The sequence below is a fragment of the Sturnus vulgaris genome, chromosome 18 (genome assembly GCF_052056855.1).
Source record: "Sturnus vulgaris isolate bStuVul1 chromosome 18, bStuVul1.hap1, whole genome shotgun sequence".
NCBI lineage: Eukaryota > Metazoa > Chordata > Aves > Passeriformes > Sturnidae > Sturnus > Sturnus vulgaris.
Genome location: NC_142260.1, coordinates 12,325,902 through 12,349,405, shown reverse-complemented (window position 1 = coordinate 12,349,405; position 23,504 = coordinate 12,325,902). Strand labels below are relative to the sequence as shown.

The window sequence follows — 23,504 nt, the reverse complement described above, 5'->3', positions numbered from 1 at the left end:
GCTGTGCCAGCAGGGACACAACAGTAGGCAGAAATTGAAGTTCATTCATACAGCGGATGATCCACAGCAAGGACAGATATCACAGGCTCTGAAAACCAACCCTCCACTGATGTCAGTGGAACAGCAGCATGGTCGAATCCACAGTGCAGGGCAACACCCTGTGTACCCAGCAGTGTCCTCTGACTGCACAAGGCAGAGCTAAAAGGGAATGCAGTCTCCCCGTGCATGTAATTGGATTTCTTTCCAAAGCACATCATGGGGTGCTGCTCCCCTTGCAACGAGGATAAACACAGTGAAGCACCCTGGAGCATCCCTCCTCTACAGCAAAATTCGGCATCAAAATCATACCAACATAAATACAAGCAAGGAAAGCAAATTTTCTCCTTGGTTCTCCTACACGGCAGGGCCAGGTACTCGTACTTGTGCCTAGTACTTGCACAAGAAATTTTGCAAGAATTCAGTACAAGAGCATTGGACCAAAAGCCAGCACACCTGAAACTAATGAGAAGGACAGGAGTGATACTGAGTATGTCTCAGTTGATTTTATGAATGGAAAGCTACCATTCAGGTCCAGGAGGATAGTTTCAGATTCAGTGTGTATTGTCCCACTGAAATGGCCTTTAAAATAAGTGTTAGGACTAAGTAACTAATAACAATAATGTTAAAATAAAATAAAATAAAATAAAATAAAATAAAATAAAATAAAATACCTAAAATGGAAAAGAACACCCAAACTTAGTTTATTCTGACTGCTAAGAACAGGAAAAAAGCATGTATCTATAAAGCAAAGCTGCCTTTGACATACCTCACTGACTCCATCCATCCTCCTCCCTTACTCTGGACACAGATGCCCCAGGAACATTTGAGCAAGAGATCAAAAACAAAAAGAGACCAAAATCTCTCTTGAATATGTGCTGTCCCTTCTACACTCCTTCACAAAACAACTGTAACATCTGGGAAACCTGCTCCACCACAGTGTCCCTTTTGACCTTAAGCAAATTGCTGGTTCCTCAGCTCAGGAAGCATTTTACAGCCCAGTTCCTTATGAAATGAGTGGAATTCAGGTATTGAAAAGTACATTTTGTGAGTGCAGACCTGAGACCCTTCACAGCTTAGGAAGTGGCAGACTGGAGTCTTTGAGGCCTCCCTGTCTGGGAAGGTTGAATGGTATTACCAGGCCAATAATGGCACTTTTGCACTCAGCAGGATACTTGTGGTAGAAGCAGGGTAAAATCCTCCAGCCCCCTGTCCCACCCCACCTGGAGCTGCCCAGCACAAGGAGCATCTTCCCAGCTGCACGATGCCACAGCAGCAGCTGCTGCTGCTCCTGACACCAGGGCACCTGGAAGAGAAACAGGACATGAAGCACTCTGCAGCTGCTGACCAGTTCCACCAGTCTGCCCCCAGTTTGGCTTTACTGGCAGCACCATAAATGCATAAATGAAGGAAATAAAAGAAGTTTTTACTTACCTACTTTCCCTCAATTAGTATATTTTTACATGTAATGTAAGCTTTCTCTTCTTCCCTTGTTATGTACTCATGTATTTATTTTCCAAAGGGCCTGTTGCAGAAAAAGGTCTCAAGGCACATTATAATTGTACAGAAAAGGATTAAAAATAAGAATTAATTCAACCATCTCAGTACATAATGCTTTAATGAGTTTTCCTTCAGAATTAATTTTGTTGGAATTCTGAACACACAGAAAGCATGGCAGCAATACGGAGAGTACCTGGCTGTCAGGTACAAAACATTTATGCACTGTAACCCAGAATTAATCTGTCAATCACTTTGTCCACATTAGATGGTCTCTGTAGAAAGACGAGATGTTCATTTTTACAAAAGTTCCAATTTTTCTACAAGTGTTTGTTTCAAATAGGGGTGCAAAAATATGATAAATCTGTCAACTAGATCTTATTCACTGCAAAATCTGAAGCATTTGATCATTCAGTTATAGCAAGAGGAAAGTGCATACCCTGCCACATCTACAAAAGTTATTCTGTTATTTAAATTATTTAATTATAAGAAAAGTATGTAACTTATATGCTGGATACTATAGTTGGGGAGTTTTTAATATTTGCTTTTATTTCTTACTCTCTCATGTCAATTAATTAAAATTTAAAAAATATTCACTTACGTATTTGAAACTCGGTGTAAAAAGTAAATAAAGAACCAGTAAAAAATAAAGGAAGTCAGTGACACAATGGGTAGATTATATTTGATATGAGGATTATGTATAAAGTTTAATGATTATGCTAAAAATTAATTTGTATTCAGAATTAGTTGTATGCATCCGGAATGGCCAGAAAGACACATTTCGTTTTTCAATGCTGTGCCAGAAAGACTTTTCAGGAACCAGCTACAAATGGAATAGACTTTCTGATATTTTGCTGGAATTTTCCATAGTGCATTTATCCTACACTTATGCAAATATGAAGTACCTCATGTTCTTGGGTAGCTCAGCACTGAATTTTCAAATCTCAAGTCAAATGACTCTCAACACCTGAAAGCAAACTTGGCAGGAATCTTCCATGTCAGGAGTTACACTCTAAGATCCTTTATTCAAGGTTATGGCCTGATCTCAAACTCTTTCTACACCAGTATAATGCAAAATCTATTTAAAAAGCTTTACAGACTGAAAACACACTCAAATCCCAATTTTTATGACCACAAGAATGCCTATTAGTATCCCCAAACACAAGGACACTATTGTCATGAGTTAGATGTAATCATGATCACGGTGGAGCTTTTCATCCCCTGGATCTCCCAGATTTATTCTGCATTACATGAACACCACAGAGGTGGATTCTACACACGAAAACCTATGTAAGCAGAAGAATTCTCCTTCAAATGCAAACAAATTATATTTTCCATCAAATGGAATTAGCCTCTTGTGGAATCATTCTAGAAAGCTTAACTGAACAGGAAAAACCTTCACTCTGAGTTACACAACACTTCTTTTGGTGTAAAGTTCAGCATCCAGGCTGATGTTTTCAATGAACCAATGCAACATGAGAAATGTAATAAAGAAAAAAATTTATGGATCTCTGAAGTCAGCCATTAAATCCAACGCCTCAGCTGGCAAAACTCTCTCCCTATGAGTCTGGCCTTGGCACTTAAGATTACTATAAAAATACTCAGGAAAATCTTTAAATAAATGCCAGCACACTGTTAAGTATCAGACTATACTTGAAATCAGATTTGGTGTTTCTGTGTTTCCATGAATTCTAATGGAACTCCTCCAAATTTTTTCACCACTGCAAGCCAACCTGAAATATCTCATTTTGCATTATTTTTAGCTGAAATGTATGTCAATGTGAAATCATTTGAACTACATTAGTAGAACTAAAATGATACCCAGTATAAATTCATTCACATCAGTTACATGGGGAATGCATCTTACCACCATGATTTAAAATGTAAAATTCCCAGGTCACAACAAAATAATTTTTCTGAAAGTTGTCAGTATCACTGGGAAAGGTCTGATAGAAGCAGGAGTAGTAATTTGGAGCCATAAAAGCTCAATTAGAGGGTTTCTCTGGCACACTATTCCAACCAAAGTAATATTTCACAGAAATCTCTATTTCTTGTAAAGCACTTGGTATCTTTGGGTTGTAGCATGTTAGTGGTAGGACTTTGACATGTCAAAACTATATTGTGACTGGACCAATAGATAGTTGAATAATCAAATTATAAACCCAAGAAGAGCTATTTGCTTCCATTCTGGAATGCACAATTCTTTCTGTGATTGAAAATGCCCTACCAAACTGATAGCACAGCCTAGCATTGAGCTCTAGAGAGCTCTTATTTATCATGAGCAAGTGCAGAGGTTTATTCTCTGCAGGTGGCTCCACCACACCTGAGGACAGAGCTCCACAGCACTGCAGTGAGTAGGAGACACAGCCAGGATGCTGCTCTGCCGACTGCACCGAGACCCTACAGTCAGAGCTTCTCCTTCTGAGGGCAAGGTACTGCTCTGAAAACAGCACAGCACAGACACTGCACACTTGTTTTAAATTAAAAGGGAGCAGAGCAGCTGAACAACGGGCTGGAGCACTCCCCTCATGCTGAGCTCCGTGTCTGCAGTATGAGTGTATTTTAAAAGTGATTCAAAGAGTTTTCTTATTTCCATTAGAGGTCTGAAATCCCATCTCTTATAAACCACCTCCCTTTTCAACCAGTCAATACTGCAAACACATACTACTTATTTTCTCTAAGTTCTTTATTTACCTAGTCAGTATTTCTTTCACTTCTACCTCGTTGCCATGGTCCCAGGCACCAAATGGTCTCTGGTGTCAGACAGAACTAGTACCAAGCCTTTCAGGAAGAGAACCCTCGTGCCCTTTAGGCCATTAACTGCTATCTGTGAAAGAAATACTTCCAGTTACAGATTGTTACTGGCTCATCCTCACTGCTGATACTGCCCCTGGAGAAAAAAGTATTTAGCACATTTAACTCAGGTGAGCCAGAGTGAAATGTAATATTAAATTTTGGCAAATGCTCGTTACATAAAATTCCTGAATCGCTTCATTCAAAACACAGTTGGAATTAACACCACCATAATAAAAATGAGCTCTTTTTAATGCTTCACATCCAAAATATAGTGAAGCCTGTTCAAGGTTTTTAAATTAGGAATCAGACACTTAAACACACATTTTGAAGCAGGGCTCAGCACAACGCAGTCTTTTGTGTGTGTCTTTTTTTTTTATTTTTCTGCAATGCAAAAGAAGACAAGCAGAGAAATTTTTTTAAGAGACTCACAGAAAAACTATGAAGGCAAAACCCAACCATTAAAGAGAAGCCTATGTCTGCAGCTCTGTTTGGTGCCACTGGATTCAGCAAACAAGACTTATCTCATGGATCATGTGTAATATCGTGGATGCCCAATTCAGAGTGCTTTTGTTGTTGCTGTAAGTCAGTCACTAACAAGTTCTCCCCCTGCAAAAACCCTCCACTCAGCTTTCAATGAATGTTGCAAACTACTGTAATTCTGTGGTGTTGGTAAGTCCTTTTTTTCTCCCATAATAGCCTATCCCAGACCTTAAAGTGCATATGCCAATTTGGTTCAAGTTTTATCATCTGGAATGTTCCACAGTGCCTCTTCATAAACAGTTACAGTTTAATTGTGCCTTCCCTTGGTAATGGTAAGTCTGAAAAAAAAACTCGTTCTGAATCTGTTATTTATGTTGTGTGCAGCAATATCTTACTTATCTCATTCTGGACTCTGGAATATACTGCAAGCCAGGTAACCTTTACCTACCTGAACCTCCTAGGAAGGGCAATGGGAGGTTTTGACACATAGTAAAACACAGCTGGCCTAAGAATCAGTGAAAAGAAACCATGGAATATTTTCACAAGGACTCCATGGGACCCAATACGTTCATTTTGAAGCCCAAAATGCCTGTTTTAGATCTTAAATGTTGCTTCAAATATACATGGGTGAAAGCTGTGATCAAGGGAAAATGCAGCACCAATAATAGCACATTATTAAAAGTTAGCAATCCTTAATTGTCAGTACTGTAGCAACTGAGTATCTTATTACTTCTACCTTCTCCTCCCATACACGGAATTTCCTCAATACTGACAAAGTGCATGTACTAATCATAGATTCTGAATGCTAAATTAAGCAGAAAAAAAAAGATATAAATTAGGTTGATACTTCTTGAGGGCATCAGGAGAAAACACCGATTTCAAATCAATTTGATTAGAAAATTTTACTTCACAATCCTTTTCCAGATCACAGATATCCATAATTAAAAAGAGTGTGGAATTAATGTAATGTTAGCTGTTTTGCCATCAGCATCACAGAGAAAGAAGAAACAATAAAATATGATGCAGAATTCACTCTTCCAATGATTGTCATTGAACTATTACATTAGTAAACATTCACAGTATGAAGTCTCTTTCAATATATCTCCAGCATATAAAGTAGTGCAAAAGAGCATTCCAGTCATTTTGCCTTTGCAGTCAGACCAGGTTTAACGATTCTCTTACTTCATTTCTTTCATTATTAGACAACAAATGCTGCAATGCCTCCAAAGAGAGTTATAAAAATAAACAATTTCTGGAGGGTCAACAGCCTTTTCAAAGTAAATTTCCAGTTAAAAACAAGCATTATAGATTTCAAGAAAAAAAAATTTAGATCTATCTTCTGTAGAATATCTTTTTACAATAAATTTACCATTTGAAAAACAATGACTATGGTATCCAATGATTTATGGTAGCTGCTATTAAAGCACTGATAAATAGATAAATGACTACCAAACTTCATTGTTTCTTACATAGTAAATACCTCTGAATGCCAACTTTTACCACAGAGCTGTTATTAGTGATGTCGACAGTTCATGCACCCACTTTAAAACTGACTTGGTTTTAATAAATTTTTTAGCCTCATGTGCAAAACACTTGCATTCTAATAAAAATATAAAGTCTGAAAATGTATCAGATCTAGCAATCCTTTCCTCAAGTTGTACCATTTACTTGATATGTAATACATGTTTAGCAATGCTTTTTATTTGTATTTAACCATTAAATGGCATACTATTGTATGCTGCAGACTCTTGTTTGCATATTTCATTATTTTCACTGCACTCTTTAATGCATAAATATATTTGGAAACGCTCAAAATTACACATCAGTTTCCACAGAATTTGAATTTACACAGTTTTTCTTCTCTGACTCACTGCTATTGCCCGTGTCCTGACTTTTAGTCTCCTTTACACAAAGAGATTCTTTAACTCCTTCTTCCATCTCCAAATACTCTGATTTATCCTCTGTGGATGAAGATGATGAGCTTCTAAATTTCTTCAGTAAATTTGTTGGGAGGTAAGGGCAACTGACCGCATTTTGCATCATCTGTGTGTGTTCTTCATTCTCAGTTTCTCTATGGTAGAAATAGTTAAAATTGGAGACAATCACTGGCACTGGTAAAGCAATGGTTAACACTCCTGCAATGGCACACAGGGACCCGACTATTTTCCCACCCACAGTTATGGGTTTCATGTCCCCATAACCAACTGTAGTCATGGTCACTACAGCCCACCAAAAGGCATCTGGGATGCTTTGAAAATGGGTGGCAGGCTCGTCAGCTTCTGCGAAGTAAACAGCACTGGAAAACAAAATGACTCCGATAAAAAGAAAAAAGATGAGGAGGCCAAGTTCCCTCATGCTGGCCCTGAGCGTGTGACCCAGGATCTGCAAACCCTTGGAGTGCCTGGAGAGCTTGAAGATGCGAAACACCCTGACCAGACGGATGATCCTCAGGATGGCAAAGGACATGGCCTGCTGACTGCCCTGCTCCTGCGCCAGGTCCGTGCCCAGGGTGATGAAGTAAGGCAAGATGGACACAATGTCTATGATGTTCATGACGTTCTTGAAGAAGTGTGCTTTGCTCGGACATGCAAAGCAGCGCACTGTAAACTCAAAGGAGAACCAAATGATGCACACGGTCTCTACAATGAAGAAAGGGTCATTGAAGATGGTGTGCTCCCCAGCGTCCAGGCGAAGAGACTCGTTGGAAAGCCCCTTCCCTAAGCTCAGGGACATGACGAATTCTTTGTCATCTCTGAACTCTGGTAAAGTCTCCAGACAAAAGATGACGATGGAGATCAAGATGACCAAGACAGAGACAATGGCAATGCCTCTGGCTGGGCTGGAGCTTTCTGGGTACTCAAACAGCAGCCAAACCTGCCTCTTAAACTCATTCTCCGGCAAAACCTTTTCCTCTTCCTCTTTGACAAAGCCTTCATCCTCCCTGAACTTGAGCATGGCCTCCTCCCCAAGTTGGTAGAACTTCACCTCCTCAGAGAAGATGTCAAAGGGTACATTGACCGGCCTCTTCAGCCGACCCCCGCTCTGGTAGTAGTACAGGATGGCATCAAAGCTGGGTCGGTTCCTATCAAAGAAGTACTCGTTCCTGAGAGGATCAAAGTATCTGCCCCGCTTGGCTGGATCCCCCAGCAGCGTCTCCGGGAACTGGGCTAATGTCTTCAGCTGGGTCTCAAAGCGCAGTCCCGACACGTTGATCACCACGCGCTCACAGCACTCGTACTCGCTGTAGCGGACAGAGCTGTAACCCCCAGGGCCTCCACCATCATCAGGTGGCTGGTCCGAGTACGAAAACTCATCCTCCCCATAGTCATCACTGTAGTAGAGCTTTCCTTCTTCCTCATCGTCTTCATCCTCATCTTCATCCTCCTCTTCCTCCTCACTCAAGTCCTTCAGTATTCTCTCCTCAGAACCGCTGAGCGGCAGCAGCTCAGAGCAGGGGAAGGAGGCCCCACACTCCCTACTCCCCAAGTGGTGGCTCCTCTTTTTGCCTTTCTTCCTCCTCTTACCACTCTGGCGGTGGGGCAGGCTGCTGCGCGACGCGCTCCCGCCGTGCGAGGAGGACGCCCCGCGACTCTGCTCCTGATGGTAGTGGTGGTACGGCCCCCCTCCACCTGCTGCCCCACCTTCCACCGCCGCCGTGGCCGCCGCGACGGCCGCAGCCGCGGCCGCCCTGGACTGCGCCAGCCGCTCCCGCTCCCGGGCCCGCGCCTGGGCCGCGTATCCGTAGGGCATGTGGGTGTTACACCCCGAGCTGTCTGCGCTCACCATGGCCACCTCCATCTTGAAACCGCTTCTTTTCTGCTTGTTTGAATCGCTTACTGTAATAAGGTTTTGTTCTATTTACGGTGTCACCTTAACTTTCACTGGGAAGTTCAAAGCCATTTGCATTTGGAGGACAGTCCCCCGGGCATCGAGTATGGCAACACGGTTGTAACACTGAATCTGGACTTTGGAAAACCACAGATCCGCATTTTCTTGTTCTCCGGAATGTTTGACACAAGCCACTGTTTTGCTAATGAGAAAAGATGAAATTCTCAAAATGAACCAGAGAACAGCTGAGACCTTGTTCTTCCATCCACCTAGCCCCTTTATTTTCATTTATCTCCTGCAGCAACCACAGCTGTATCTGATCAGGATCATGACTGCCTCACGGGCTATAAAGGCTGCATTCCTCAGGAAAAAAAAAATATGCAAACAAAAGGATACCTGTTCTCCACAGATGGTTTTAGCTCATCTTTGAAACCAAATGCAAATAGTCTCTTTCTTCATTATTTGTTCCTGGTAATGCTTTGGCCTAGCAAGCTTACTGTTTAATATCTTTACTTGGAGAGTTGAAGTTAATTCCAGCCATCACTTCATTTACACAGTGAGGAGGTCTTTGCAAATCCTTTCTTCAGCCTGTCAACAATGTCTCAAACCTGGGAGCAGCACCCAGGGCATCAGCAGCAGTGGTAAGAGGAGGAGGAGGAGTGGAGGAGGAGGAGGAGATGAAGACTGAGAAACTGGCTCTGAGGTCCCCATAGGACATAAGGGAGTGGATGGGTCACCCTTTGGTTATGGTCATGCAGAAGAAGCACTTAACCTGAGGCACATGCACAAACACACAAAAATAAACAAAACAAAAAGGGAAAATATTGGATTGTTTTCCTAAAAGGTCATACCGATCAAATGAAACTGTGTCATCTATTACCATGGCATTCAAATCTTCTCCTGCCCACACTATTCACACTTCTACATTACACACACACCCACATCACATGCACAGAGATTTTGAACGACTCTGTGGGTAAGGATGTGGGTGGGTATGTCACATATATATAGAGACAGATACAAAATCCCCACCCATATAAGCACTTGCATCCATACACAAACATATGCATGCTTCTGAAACACCAACACATATAAACACTAATAAAAATACTGCAACACACAATGCATTCAGGTCTTTGAGCACATACGTAAGAGATACACCTACATATATCCATATGAAACATTAAAGAATAAATGTATCTACACGAAGAGCTTTTGTTGTATTTGCAGAAACACATCAAATGTGAGAATGTTACATTTTAATCTACAGCAGAATTGTGTTCCGATCACAATGAACATCTCCCTGGATTTAATTTGGAAACAGGCACGTACAATGCTCAGCCAAGTGAAAATACCGTGATGTCAAGAAAACAACTGCAGGTGCACTGAAGCAACATCTACATGCAAGCACACACACACAAATACACAGCCCCTCACACCCCCCTTTGAAACAGAAGCCTCATTTATAGCCACATCTATTAATACACGAGAGAAGGTGAGCGCGATCTATTAAATGACGCTATTTTTAAAATCGTACCTACGTGTCATGCAGAAGAAGATCCTAAAAACGCTGTTATACTTACTGATCCTAGGCAGAGAAATAGCAGCGCTGTCCCCGCCAGTGTAAGGAGCGGGTGACAGCAGTCCTGAGGAGGCTGTGCCGGCTGATCCACAGTCGCAGGTGGCTGTGGTCAGTGCGCACCACAGGTTGACGACTTATTCCTGCCCCTCCTTGCCGGGAGAGCGCGGGCAGCGAGCCGGGGAGGCGGCCGGGGCTGCGGGCACTCGTCACCGCCACAGCCGCTCCCGCTCGCCTCGGCATCGGCGACAAGGCAGCGAGCGCGGCTCTCGTCCCCAGGGGGAAAATCGAAGGCGGTGTGCGTGTGCTTGTTGTGTGTGTGAGGCGGAATGAAGGGGCAGGCGCGATCCCCAGTCTCTGCGAGTGCGGCTCCCGCAGCAGGTCTGTAAAGCAGCGCTGGGTAATCCGTGCGCGGAGCCGGGCTCCAGCGGCGGCAGGACGGGGGTGGCTCCGTGCGGCTCCTGCCCCCGACACGTCCGGGGCTCAGCCGGCTCCCGCCCGCTCCATCCACTTGTTGTGCGGCTCGGGAGGACGCGGCCGAGGAGCCGCCGGTCGGAGCGCGGGCAGGCGCTGCTGGCGGCCGAGGGTAGCGGGAGCCGGCAGCCGGCAGCCGGGGCTCGGGAGCCGAGAGCTGGGCCAGCGCCCCGGGCGCTCCGAGCCGGCCCTGTTGCTCCGGAGCCGCCGCCCGGCGCTGCCGCCGCTCCCGGCCCGCCGCCGGCCCCTGGCGGCCGCCGCCCGCACTGCGCCCCGCTCCGCGCCCCCGCCTCGCTCCCCGCGTCCCATCAACGCCCCACTTACTGGGGACCAGATATTCCCGGTGACTCCCGGGCCCGCGGACCAAGCTGTCCGCCCCAGCGATGCTGCCTTTGCTCCCCTGCCCTCAAGGAAAGCGAAACGCTGCGTTGGGCTCCTTCGGAGGATTCCAAACCCAAGCCGGGATCAAATTTCCCAGAAAAAGAGAAGAGCTGCCCGCACCTCCACGCCGCTGCCTCGCTCGGCCCCAAGCCCCCCAGCAGGACGAGCAAACATTCCCTCTGCTCCTGCCCGGCACGCCCAGGCTCCCGCAGCCACCTCAAAAATTGAGCCAAATTAACTTTCACTCATAATTCTGTACCTAAGCAGAAAGTAGGTCCTAGTTCATGACTAGAGGGTACCGTTGTGTATTTGACAGTTAACACCTCAAATCCCTGCAGCAAATTGACTCTTCCTGCTGCAACACGAGCAGGGTATAAACTGCCTATTCCTTTTGCACCTGGCAAATTGAAGCTGTGGCACATTGCACGCTCTGTAAGGTATCGCCATTAAAATGTAGCTTGGCCACATTTGACACTACACGTCCAACTCTAACATCTCCGTGCAAACTGCAGGCACTCCTACTTCCCCTCATGGAGAAAGAAAAGACTGAATCGAGAAGAAACCAAGGGTAGCGCTCACACCAGACACTTTGCCTCAAGGTGTTTGCAGCTGGAGACAAATTCAACATTTGCAGCAAGTGGGTTAGGCATTTGTTTCATTGCCTAGGTCCTCCTCCACAGAGAAACCAAGAGAGCTCAGTGACTATTTCCCTTTAGATCCCCAGCAGCACAACCCACATTAACCTTGTACTTGTGTGTCTCTCCTGCCTACATCAGTTGCTGCCCATACCTGTAATCCCACCCATGTCAGTAGATGACCTATGACTATACAGGGGAGTGTGGAGGATCAGCCAAATAAATATACTGAATGTCAGGCATCAAGTCTTGCCAAGAGTACTGTGAAACATATAAATGGCACTTAGAGCTAACTGCTTTCTCAGCAATCACAATACTTCAAGTTCCATAGTCAATATGAAGGGAAAAACATAGAAAAAATCACTAAAGTCATCCCAAATGCCATTAAAATACGATGTCTTCAGTCAGCACAAAAGCAGTCCAAAATTTGGGTGCTCTTGGATGCAGTTAAAACATTCCATAAATTCATTTCCAATACCAAAACCCAGATTCTTCTGTAACTTGGCACAGGAGCATACCAAAGTCATGGATGAAACCCCTACCATCACTTAAGCTAAGGACATACATGAAGCCATAAAAATACCAAAGTTATCATAGGTAAACTTATTGAGTCATTAGGAGCACCTAGACATACTTCTACATCAGTAAAGTTTAATTATAAGGGCATTTTCCAGAATTCAGTCACTCCATTCTCTAACAAACCTTGTGTTGCTTTTTATCAGTAGGATTTGAACACCCTTTTATTTCTTTTTTGAGATGTTTCAAGGACTTGGAAGAAAAGATAATGGCTTACTTTGCTTTTACTTCTATTTCAAAATTTCAGATGCATTGTCTTGTTATTATCTTATGACTGTTAAAATGAAAAATTCAGTTGTCATCTGAGTAAAAAAGACAATTAGAAACAGACCAATAACTTTGCTATTCCTTTTTGAGCACTCTTCATTTTTAATAGCTAAAGCATGTTCTTGAGCAAAGAGAAATAAACAGTGGTGTACGATTCTATGCACACATAAGACACATGTAACTGACAATGGGAGAAGCAGAATAGCTTTTTTTTTGCCTTTTAAAATCCTTTCTAAAATAATAGGAATCACGTAACTACATTCAATCTAGCTCAGAGGTCTTTCTTGATCCAATATTTAACTGATTTAAAAGCAAAAAAGAAGCTTTAAGTATTTGCAGCCAGCTTTTTATTTTCAAAGCATTCAAAAAGTAATTTTTATTTAAGAGCTATTACATTTCCTCTGTTCCTTCACATTGATAGGGGATAATATTTTTGCTAGAACAAATAGAGAATACCTACCTATCCCTATTTTTGATGGTAATGCAATTTTGTATCATAAGGTATGCTGTCACACAGATTTGTCCTGTTTTACAGTGAGAAATATGCATTACTGCTTAGCTATGTATACAGAGCCAGAAAAAATGCACAACAGCTTAAGACATTTTCATGCAAAGGGAACATGAGATTTACAGAGCTTCATTTATGTTTCTATGCCCAATATAAATTTATGCTTTTCCCCAGTTGCTGCAATTCACACTGGCAGGGTCTGGCCTCAGTCCAACACTCACCTTCCTGCAGTAATCTGTGCAGTGATTAACACTGAACTACACTCTTATTCTCAGTACTTACTTCACTTCTACACCACGAATTATTCTACTTCCCTTTTAACCTTCTCTTTTTGTTCTTCTGGTCTTTCCTATGCTTGCTTTGCTATTATTTCTATTCACCTCTCAAGGCAACACATCCAACATCCTGTAAGATCAGGGGCTTCTTTCAAAACAAGCAAAATGTTGCAGCAGTGGAAACTCAGAATAATCAAGTGGAAAGACTGTGGTCACTAAGACATTTCAGATGTGCTGAGATATGATTCAGAACTTGCATTTCCCTCTCTTCTCAGTTGTTTACAGTGCTAGAGACCCTTACCAAAGTAGCAATGAATTCTTTGCCTCCACAAATAAGTTTTCTCTCCCAGTGGTTGTATCACTTCAGGAAGTTCATATTTTATTCATATTTTACTAACTAGGCTCTGTAAGACTCCTCTGTCAAAGAATCTGGCTCAAGTACTCTTCTTTTGAATATCACTGGCAGTATTTAATGAGACACTTAGCAGACTGAAATACAGCCTATCCTCAGTCAGTTCTACACAACCTGTATGAATAGCACATCTGTTCATTAGTTGTCCTTCAACAGGATAATCCAAGGAAGTTGATGATCCAGAGAACAGCAGCCCTTTCATATTTTCTCAGGAAAGTGCAAAACCATGGCCATTTACCATTGAGTTTAGGATGAATAGCAGTAAAAACCGATTATATTTTTACTTGAAGGATGATTTCTTGTACCAGAGTGTGGATTTACTCAGAAAACAGGATAAAAATACCACAGATGTTCTATTTTTAGACTTGAATATTTCTCCAGTCATTCCGAGCAGACAGGGACTCATATCAAGTCTATTCTGAAAAACGACAATAGCAAAAAAAAAAAAAAAAATAAGGGTAGTCTGGAGAGAAAACTTCTAAATGAGGAAAGAGATTTTCAAGATACCCACAGCCACATCAGTCATAACGCTGACATCCTTTTTCTATCCCGTATAACAAGAGTTATTTACCACCTTTTTCTTTTTTTTCTCCTAATAATTTGGTTTTATTTGAGATGGAAGAAGAACCTGGATCATGCACTGCGCCTTCTTACAGATATGCCAAGTAGTAGTGAGGAGGATGGATCTGCAGTCTGGAAACTGTTATTTTAATTAAATCATGAAGGAGATGAATTAGTTTCACAGAATTACTTAAATTACCGTGTCATTGGATTTTCTCTACTTCTGCATTTAAGAATAAATGTATTATTCTGAATACGTAATTTTCCAACTATGCTGAGAGAAAACATAATGATTATGAAACCTGAAAATATCAGATCTAAATCCCTGCTTGCATATATTTTTGTCCAGATCAGAAAACATTATGAGGGCATAGTAGACTTATTTCTCCCTGGGATTTTGTAAGGAATATTCTGGAGAAAAATCAGGTAGTAGGCTAGTAATTAATGTAAATTTGCTTTATTGAGTTAACCATTACTTGAAGAACAACTGGAAAGAAACATCTGTAAGACAAGAGCTCAAAACTATTCCTGTTAAAATTTGTAATAGTTGTTATCTGGAAGTTCAGGTATCCCATGCTCCAGGAACATGTTATGTGAAGAACCACGTAAAGAAAGGAAATTTAGATGTTAAATATGGTATCAAACACAGCTCACATATATATTTGTATGCAAAAAAGGCTATTTCTATGAACTTCTGGAAGATAGATGATGATAAATTTCTAGTCAATATGTTTTTATGATCCCTATATAAGAAGTGGGTATGAATGGATGACATGGATGAGGGAACTGTAGGATCAGACTAAAAGTAGGGATACACCATTATAGTTGTAGCACTCCAAATCATATTAGAAGCCTCTGCTTACACTGATTTTTACACATAAATTAGATGATAAACATAAATTTACTGGACTAGAACATTTCCTACTAAAGATTCAAGCCTGTAAGTGCAGTAGGTACACGTTTCACAGGTAAGTGTCTTGCTTCATAATTTGATGGTAACCATATGTAGCTTCCAGATGAATCTATGGGTCAAAACCAGCATAGTCTGCTCTGGCATCATTTTGTGACCCTGCTGACAAACACACAACAGCCAGGAGAGACACCAGGTGAGACTGGAAAAGAGAGAAGCAGCCACCAGAACTTGTAATGTTTTCTTAAGTAGATCAGCAGAGAGATGACCAGAGGCATTTCCTTTTGATTTATAAGGTGTAAGTGAGGTGATGCTTTCATGCCTCCAGTGCACTAAAGGATTGTTCTTCTCCTGCTGTAATAAAGATGCAGAAAATTGTTCCATATTTTAAGAGGAAACTCATTCTGCTAGATGTGAGTTAGTGACATAGAGAACTGTGTCAGAGTATTCAGATAATGGGGCAAAAATTTGATTAAAATTTGATGCAAACACAAATTCTGGAGGAATGTGTGTGGATATTTAACCAGTCTTGATAGCATTTCATATAAGAAAATATAAGAAATTTTTAATAAGGAGGACTCCTTGACGAAAACAAGATTCTATTCAATCCTATTCTTAATGGCTTCAAAATGAGAGTCACATGGGAGCTGGATGTCTGGAAGTTTTAAGTGCCATGTTTACTGAGCCAAACAAACTGTTCTCAAATAAATTATACTCTCATCTAGTTTATTAAACCTCTTTATTTTGGAGATACTGTCGTATGATCTCAGGGGTGTATTAAACACAGAGTTAACACAGAAAAAAATGTTCCCAGCTTGAATAAACAGATATAATTAACCAACTTTAGCAGGGTGCAACACTTACTACTATACAAAGTTGAAGGAAAAATTAATTATTTGGATTATTAAGTGAAAGAAATATTTTTATGGCCAATTTTGGACTCGTGAACAGTGTAGAAAGAATCCAATAATAGCCTTTGTTTTGGTGTGAGGTAAACAAACAGTTATGTTTTATTTCAGGGTGACATTTACTGAGGAAAACCTTTCCAGAATGGAAGTGCCCATCCTAGAGTATTGTCACTGGTCTGGGGTCCAGGGACCAGCTAGGAAACAAGAAGTTAAAATAGGTAGCACAAAGACAATATACAAATTGCTTTAATACTGATGCACAAATGGAATTTCTAAAAATACTTTTTTAATTACCCTTTAGAAGAAGACCTGCATTTCAGAACATTGAGGATCATTTACAGTAATGTTTGGGATGGCTAAGGTGCATTTAATGCAAGAAAATATTAAGTTCTGTATGTTGAATGAAGCATCCAGCCTTTTCTCCAGAGAGAGCAGGAAATAGTGTTCTGGAAATCACATGCTGCCTTCTCTCACATTCCCACAGAGCTGCCACAAGCAGGGCAGGATTTGCAGCCAGAAGCCTCCTTTGTCTGGCTGTGCACAAGGCAGGTAAAGCTGTGAGATATTTGTTGTCATAACCTCATTAGGCTATGATATCAAATCACCCATCCCAACAGAGACAGCCCAAAAATCATCCAAATAAATAATTTGTATCTTGTGTGCAGATCAGAACTAATCTGTAAAGAGCTAATGCTCTTTTGTACACTGGTGACAGAGTAACTCCTGAAGAAACCCAGTTAATATTAGTTCAGTTCTACCCTATTCCTACCCCATGTCACTAAAACCTCCATATCAACCTCCAAATTTAGAAAACTCTTGTGGTTTTCAGCTGCAGTATACTATAGCAAATTTCCTCACATCTGTCAGTGTGGGAACTCTCACTGTGTTATTATGTGCTTCTGGGCATTGCTTAACTGTTGTTGAACACAAGCAGGGACAGGGGTTTTCATATAGAGATCAAAAGCCAAACCGTTTGTAGTTTATGAATAAAATTATCATTTTTATGAGATCCTGAGAACTGAATTAAACTTAACTACTTTTAAAATTGGGCATTACAACTGTGTCAAAACCCTGTGTCAGGAATTAGAATGTGGAAAATACAGCCCAAGTGTTAATCTTGACAAGGTTCAAAGTTTTACTGAAGTGTGTTGTTAAACTCAGAGTTAAGTGGACCTAATTGTCCAGGTGGTTCAGATCTTTCAGGCTAACATGGATTAATTCCTTTCCTCTATTGAAGTCAAAAGCTTCATGAATTGTTCAAGAATAGGCCTTGTAGCTAATTTAGCTGGAACTGGAACCTTCAGTAGCCAGCAGATAGCTTGCTCTGTGTTTAGGAATGGCTCATCACATTCCCCATGTGGATCTCTATAAAAGGCACATAAAACAATTAGCCATCTACCTCCCACCTAAATCTAAGAGGAGCAGACTGAAACGAATTTTCATTTTTGTCAATATACTTCCCTACACCCATTAACTAAAAGAGCCCAATGCCAAAGAATTGGGTGAGGTTTCTGATGAGCTCAAGAACACTAAATCCCTCTGTGCTGGGCTCTTAGGTCCCATTACCCAATTCCCAGCACTAAACAAAGCTCTCCTTATGGACACAGAGCCTCACACAGGGGATTGTTGATGTGTCAGCTGTGAAAGGCTCCTCTGCCCTGACTGAGAGCTGAACATTCACTCCATTCTCTGCACCACCACCCCAACACACCCTGAAATGGATTCATCAGTGAATGCTGCACACAGCCACCACACTCACAACACAGCACTTTCTATCCACAAGTAGAAATAATAACTTAAGACTGAAACTGTTCCCTAAACAAAAACAACAAAACCCTACCAAACTCACAGTCTGTTGGCTGTGTTGTCATGCTGTGATCCTTCCAAAATTTGTTGAACATGCACTCTTAGGTAAAATAATTTTAGTTCATTGTAGTTATAAAATAAATAAATAGTAGCTACAGGAATAGACTCCCTTCTGATTGAAATTACCTTTACAAGGCAAACTTGTGTTCAGGAATGTTCATTGGGACCTTTAATAAGGCAAAAGCCAAGGGAACTAATGTATAAAAATCCAGTACACCTTTTTACCTGGACAGGCTTTTCATCCTTTCTGCCATGCACATTTCACAAGTCAGCTTCAGATATTCTCGGGGAAATTTCAGGAAGTAATAACTCTCATTTTTTCCTTTCCTGAAGAAAAATAAGGAATGTTAAGTTTTTTCAGACACTTACCCTAACCCAGAGGAGGAAAATTTGAGAGTGAGTGTAGTGCTGATGAGGGTGCTCGAGAGACCAAGATTCTCTCTTTAGCCATAGTCAAACAGTGTAAAAAGCATTAAGTTATATTTCCGGGCACTTTTATGTCTCTGTAGCGACCTGTTAGGTGAGAAGGTTCTGCAATTACCTCCTGTGTCCTCAGGTGAAGAATAATGTGCTTGTAAAACTCCCTAAGCCCTTCGGTGAGAGAACTGCATTCACAAATGCTGCCATTGCTGATAGCACTAAAACTAAGTCAAGAAAATGAAGCTACTTTATTTATAAGCTGATTTTCTTGTGAGTCATTAACATCAGGAGCCCAAAATCTGCCCAAATTCATCCACTTCAATAAATTCAAGCTCCATTTTAAGCCAAATTTCTTTACCAGGGTAAGAAGGACCCAAGTGAATCTCTCTAACCCAAAGCTCAGCTCAGTCTTCAGGGTTTTGTCATAATTACAATTTGAACATACAGATATCCATTATTTATCAATACAAACAATTATCAAAACCACAAGGTTTACTAATTTAACATCACCAAGAACCTTCCAACGGGAGGTGTTGAGGGTGGCCCACAATGTTTGTTCTGACAGAATGGATGGTTTATGTTAAACACTGCTGCCTCAGCTGAGGCATCTGAACGACATAGATGTGTGTGCATCACACCTGGAGCTGCATTCTAGACTCACACCTTGTTGGTACAAAGTGATTTACATTAAAAAAAAGTTTAACTGTTTCAAGAAATGTCTACCAATGTCTTTTCTGCAAAGTGGAATTGGTACATTTCTGCTGCCCATGCATGTGCAGAACTATGAACACACATCTGCAGGGGCATACTCCACACGATTCTCATTTATCTCAGTTTCCTTTGTGCATCCACGTGGTTGTTAAATGACAGAAAATGGGATCTGAATCATCTGTGGAAGAAAATAGGTAAGTCAGAAAAATAAATCCATTCTTAAATAAGCCTTACTTTCTTTTACATATATGTAAAGAAGTGAAAAAGGATTCCAACTGTGATTTGAAACCAAAACAATACAAATTCTTTCTGTGAAACATACGTTTCTAATTTGCACATTTCTTTGTTGGCAGCGTGGCAAAGGGAAAGACAAGATTTAACTGAAATATCAATCTAAAAGTGGCTAAAGTAGCCCAGTATATACCTAGAATAATAAAGGTAGGAATTAGCATTTTAATGATGGGAAGGTGAATGAATCCTGACAAAAGTTTCCTCTGAATACAGTCAAAACAAATTTCCTGTTTTATTCACAAATAAAAGAACTTTTTGCATTGCTCATTTATGTCAGAGTCCATTACCTATCTTTAGGATCTTCCTTAGGAAGAGAGATAAATGAGCAACTACCAGCTTCATGGGGTTATTTATAAAGTCTTGGTTCTGCAGAGTAGGAGTTCTAAACGTATGGTATTTTACATTTGAGAAAATATCTGACAGATGAGATGGTTTTATGCATTTCTAGAACTTTCTTTATATTAACAGTGCACCCTGTCAAAGTAGTGTAAAAAATTCTGGTAAAAGAATGTCCATTATCAAGGGAACTCATAATTGGCTTTCATATCAGCTTTCCTTCTAAAAATAGCCAAATGAACAAGGCAGATAATTGCAAAGTTCACAGAGTAGTGATTATGTTCTGACTGTAACAATCAAGATGCCAACAGACTAAGGACCTATTATACACATAAAAGGCTGAATTTTTGTTTACACGTGACAAGAAAGCCAACGTTTAAAAGATATTTATGACACCCCTTCATGCATTCTAGTGAGATTTGCACATTTTGTTTGTGGCATTTCAGTACTGTCTGTGCTCTAGTTCAACAACATAAACAAAATGTATCTTGCTGAAAGGAAGTGATTAGTTACACTGCCTTTTGTGGATCCCTTTTTTGTACTCCAACACTTCCTGATGCTCCTTGCTGAGCTGAGCTGTGCTAGAACTAACTCTTAACATAACTTAATATCTTCCTTTTGTTCTCTCTCTTACACAATGGTAAATTGTACCTGTTCTTATGCAGTTTGATGTAACCTACATCATTCCCACCGTGCTTTTCCATAGTTGTGTTATTTGCACAAGCGTAGCCCAAACAGCAAATTCCACTGGGCCACAATACACAAAATGACATTTGGTGAGCCTTTGTTCCAGTAAAGTTGTTTCTTCCAGCCTTGTATTCAACCCACAGTTCTGCCCCTGAATTCACCTTGCTATTTTTTGATGATGATGAGAAAAGTGTTGATCTTTAAAAAAATCATTGCTTTGAAAATTCGTAAAAGTGACATGACAATGATACCTACTTTCTATTTTATATTTAGCATAAAAATACGTCATTAGTCAGCTGCAATCTTCTGTTTTCTGCAGCTTTTGCTAAGAAACTAACATTTATTAAACCTTGCCATTGTAATCAAGCTATGAAGTTTGTCACTTCTTTTGAAAGGACCATTGTCTGATTTTCAGCAGTTTCCCTCATTTTCAAGGAATTTCTCTTTGGACCTTAGTACCTTCCTTCCTACGCTTTTCTGAGACAGCAAAAAGAAACAAAAATATGAAAAATGTAATGTATCATACCAAATATATCACACAAAAAAAAAAATCAGTAAAAGACACAAAATAATTCTCAGTATTTACATTACCAAGAGCTCTGAACAGCTCTCAGGTGTAATTCTCTGTACCTGAGTATTCTGGCAGAAGTGAGAAGTGTTTCCCAGCCTGGAGTCTACTCATGAAAAAGTCTATAGAAATAAGTTCTGTGAATTTTATGGTAAAACAATGCCAAACACAGCCCAAAGGGCAGGATTTAGAAACAGCATCTTCCAAATGAGGTGCTGAATGCAAACACAAGTGCTTTGTTTTTCTAATGGCATGATTCAAAGTCCTGGGAAGAAATTCTTCCTTAATACATGTGCTGAGATTTTCACCTTGCAAGTAGGGAAAGAGGCTCCTGTTTTGCATAATTATACAGTTCTTTTAGAAAGAACTTTTTTTCTTTTCTAAAATGACCAGCACTTAACTATTCTGCCCACTACCTAATTTTCATAATTGAACCCTCTTTTCATCTCTCTGGGAAAATGTAATTCCCCAGGGATTTGAGTCGTGCAGTGGTTGGACTCTTTCCACTCTTACCTGTCATCCTCAAATTCTTCCTCAGTTACAAGAGAGTTTTCCTTGCCTTAGGTCAGTCTCCCACTAAAACTGTTTTTAATGGTAAATCTTCATTCCATACCTCCCATAACTAGAGTTCCACTGGTGTTGTGTTTGGTATGTGGGAAACACTGGAAATCCCAAGTTTGACCCCGTGGCCTCTTTGGTTGCACTATTTTGGCAATGTGTTGACAGGTCATGACAAGCACAGGTAACACTTCACTTTTTTATTAAAATCAAAGATCCTATTACCCTCTTAGCAGTACAGTAGTTAAGTATGACACTCAAGCAAAGAGAAACACCAAATTAATGTTCATTTTTTTATAAACTCTTTATGGTTCACTTATCTGGAATAAGTCACAAGGAGCTGTTCCATGTATCTTTGACTTTCCAAAGGCCCTCAATGAACAGTAACCATAACGAGCTATAAAGAGCATATAACAAAAACAGATGAACATAGAGGAAACCTTTATCTGATGAAGCTCATACTCACCCCAAGGATACTCTTGAGATCTCTTATATTTGCAAAATACATTTACTGCACAAAATGAAAATCATGAGGAAGTAAAATACAGCTGTACAGACTAAACCAAAAAGACTGAAGTGCCACAGTGACAATAAGATGTGGTGAATCTTTTTTCATAAAACATTGATCAAGATGTCACAGAAATAAATTCTGACTGTGGTCATGAACAGAAGGAATGAAAATACAGATTGGCTGTTGAGAATGAACCAGCACAAAAAGGAGAGAGTGCAATGATTCCAAAGATGATGTATTGAGAAATTCAGCTGGGAGAAGGGAATTCACGATGGACAACTCTGTATGCATTAAATGAGAAATGTCTGGGCCAAGTATGAGTGGAGGAAAAAAAAAAAAAGAAATAATCAGAAATTTTGAGTCTGAGCCAAGTACAACAAAAATGAACAGAAATCTGTTTTTTAGTGATGCACTTAGTGCAACCTGGCAGCAATTGGCAATACAATTTTAATCAACACAAGCACAATCATGAGGCACCATTATGACTTAGCTGGGGCTACAAGAAGCACATCTTAGTTGAAATTAACACGTTCAAGGGTAATTTTTACAATATTAATAGTGGAATCTCCAGAATTCTCGTTTATTTTAGTCGTTGAAAGATAAGAGCTCAGGAAGCATATTATAGATAAAAATGGGTTCAAAAGACAGATTGTAGCTTCCTTACATAGTGGCATAAGGATCACGGATATTATTTCTATCCAGACCCTCACTCTGATTTTACACAGATTGGGAAAGAATCAAACTACAGCTCTGAAGTCTTTGCATCACTGTAACTCCCACTGTTGGCTGGAGGATTTTAGTGAATCACAAATGCAAAATTCAGACTTAAACAGACTGAGTAGTTTCAGAAAGAGATGAATTCTGTAAAATGATTATTACAGAAATCCTCCTTCACTATTTTTCTGATTACTTAAAACACTGTGCTACAATGAAAAAAAATTTAGTCCACAAAATTTAGAAGAACATAATTTCTAAAAATGAAATGCACCTTACTAGAGGTATTTTTTATGATCAAATTAGCTTTTCACAGTAAGGTCTTCCTACCAATATTTCTGAAGAACTGAGTTTTCAAAATCCAGCCATGTATGGTACTGATACTTGATCATTTTAGTTGATTTGGCTGAAAGGTTGCCTTGGGTTCTTACTGAAACTATTCATTGTAGGTTTTTTGATGAAGACATTCCTTGCAATGGAACAGAAGTTGGGGCACATATGAAAACTTTGTGTATGAGTGGGTGTGTAGTTTGCTCACAAAGTACAAAACTATTCACTGGCCCTCACAGGATGCTCACAAGGCAGGCACATACAGCAGGGGACTGGAGATAATGAAGTGTAATAGTTTTCCACTGAGAATTGGAATCATTACCTTGAACACAAGAACTGTTGGCATCACAAGACATTGATGGAACAGCATTGATAGCTTTAAATTCACA

The 23,504-nt window shown here is 40.4% G+C and overlaps 1 protein-coding gene across 1 annotated transcript; it reads right to left on the bottom strand.

Moving 5' to 3' along the window:
- Positions 1-5,696: 5,696 nt before the first annotated feature.
- Positions 5,697-10,396, bottom strand: KCNA4 (potassium voltage-gated channel subfamily A member 4). The gene is made up of 2 exons (XM_014884570.2): positions 10,221-10,396; positions 5,697-9,409 (listed from the first exon to the last, which is right to left on the bottom strand). Exon 2 carries the CDS (start codon positions 8,605-8,607, stop codon positions 6,625-6,627), a length of 1,983 nt encoding a protein of 660 aa, XP_014740056.1. The 5' UTR covers positions 8,608-9,409; positions 10,221-10,396; the 3' UTR covers positions 5,697-6,624.
- Positions 10,397-23,504: the final 13,108 nt, after the last annotated feature.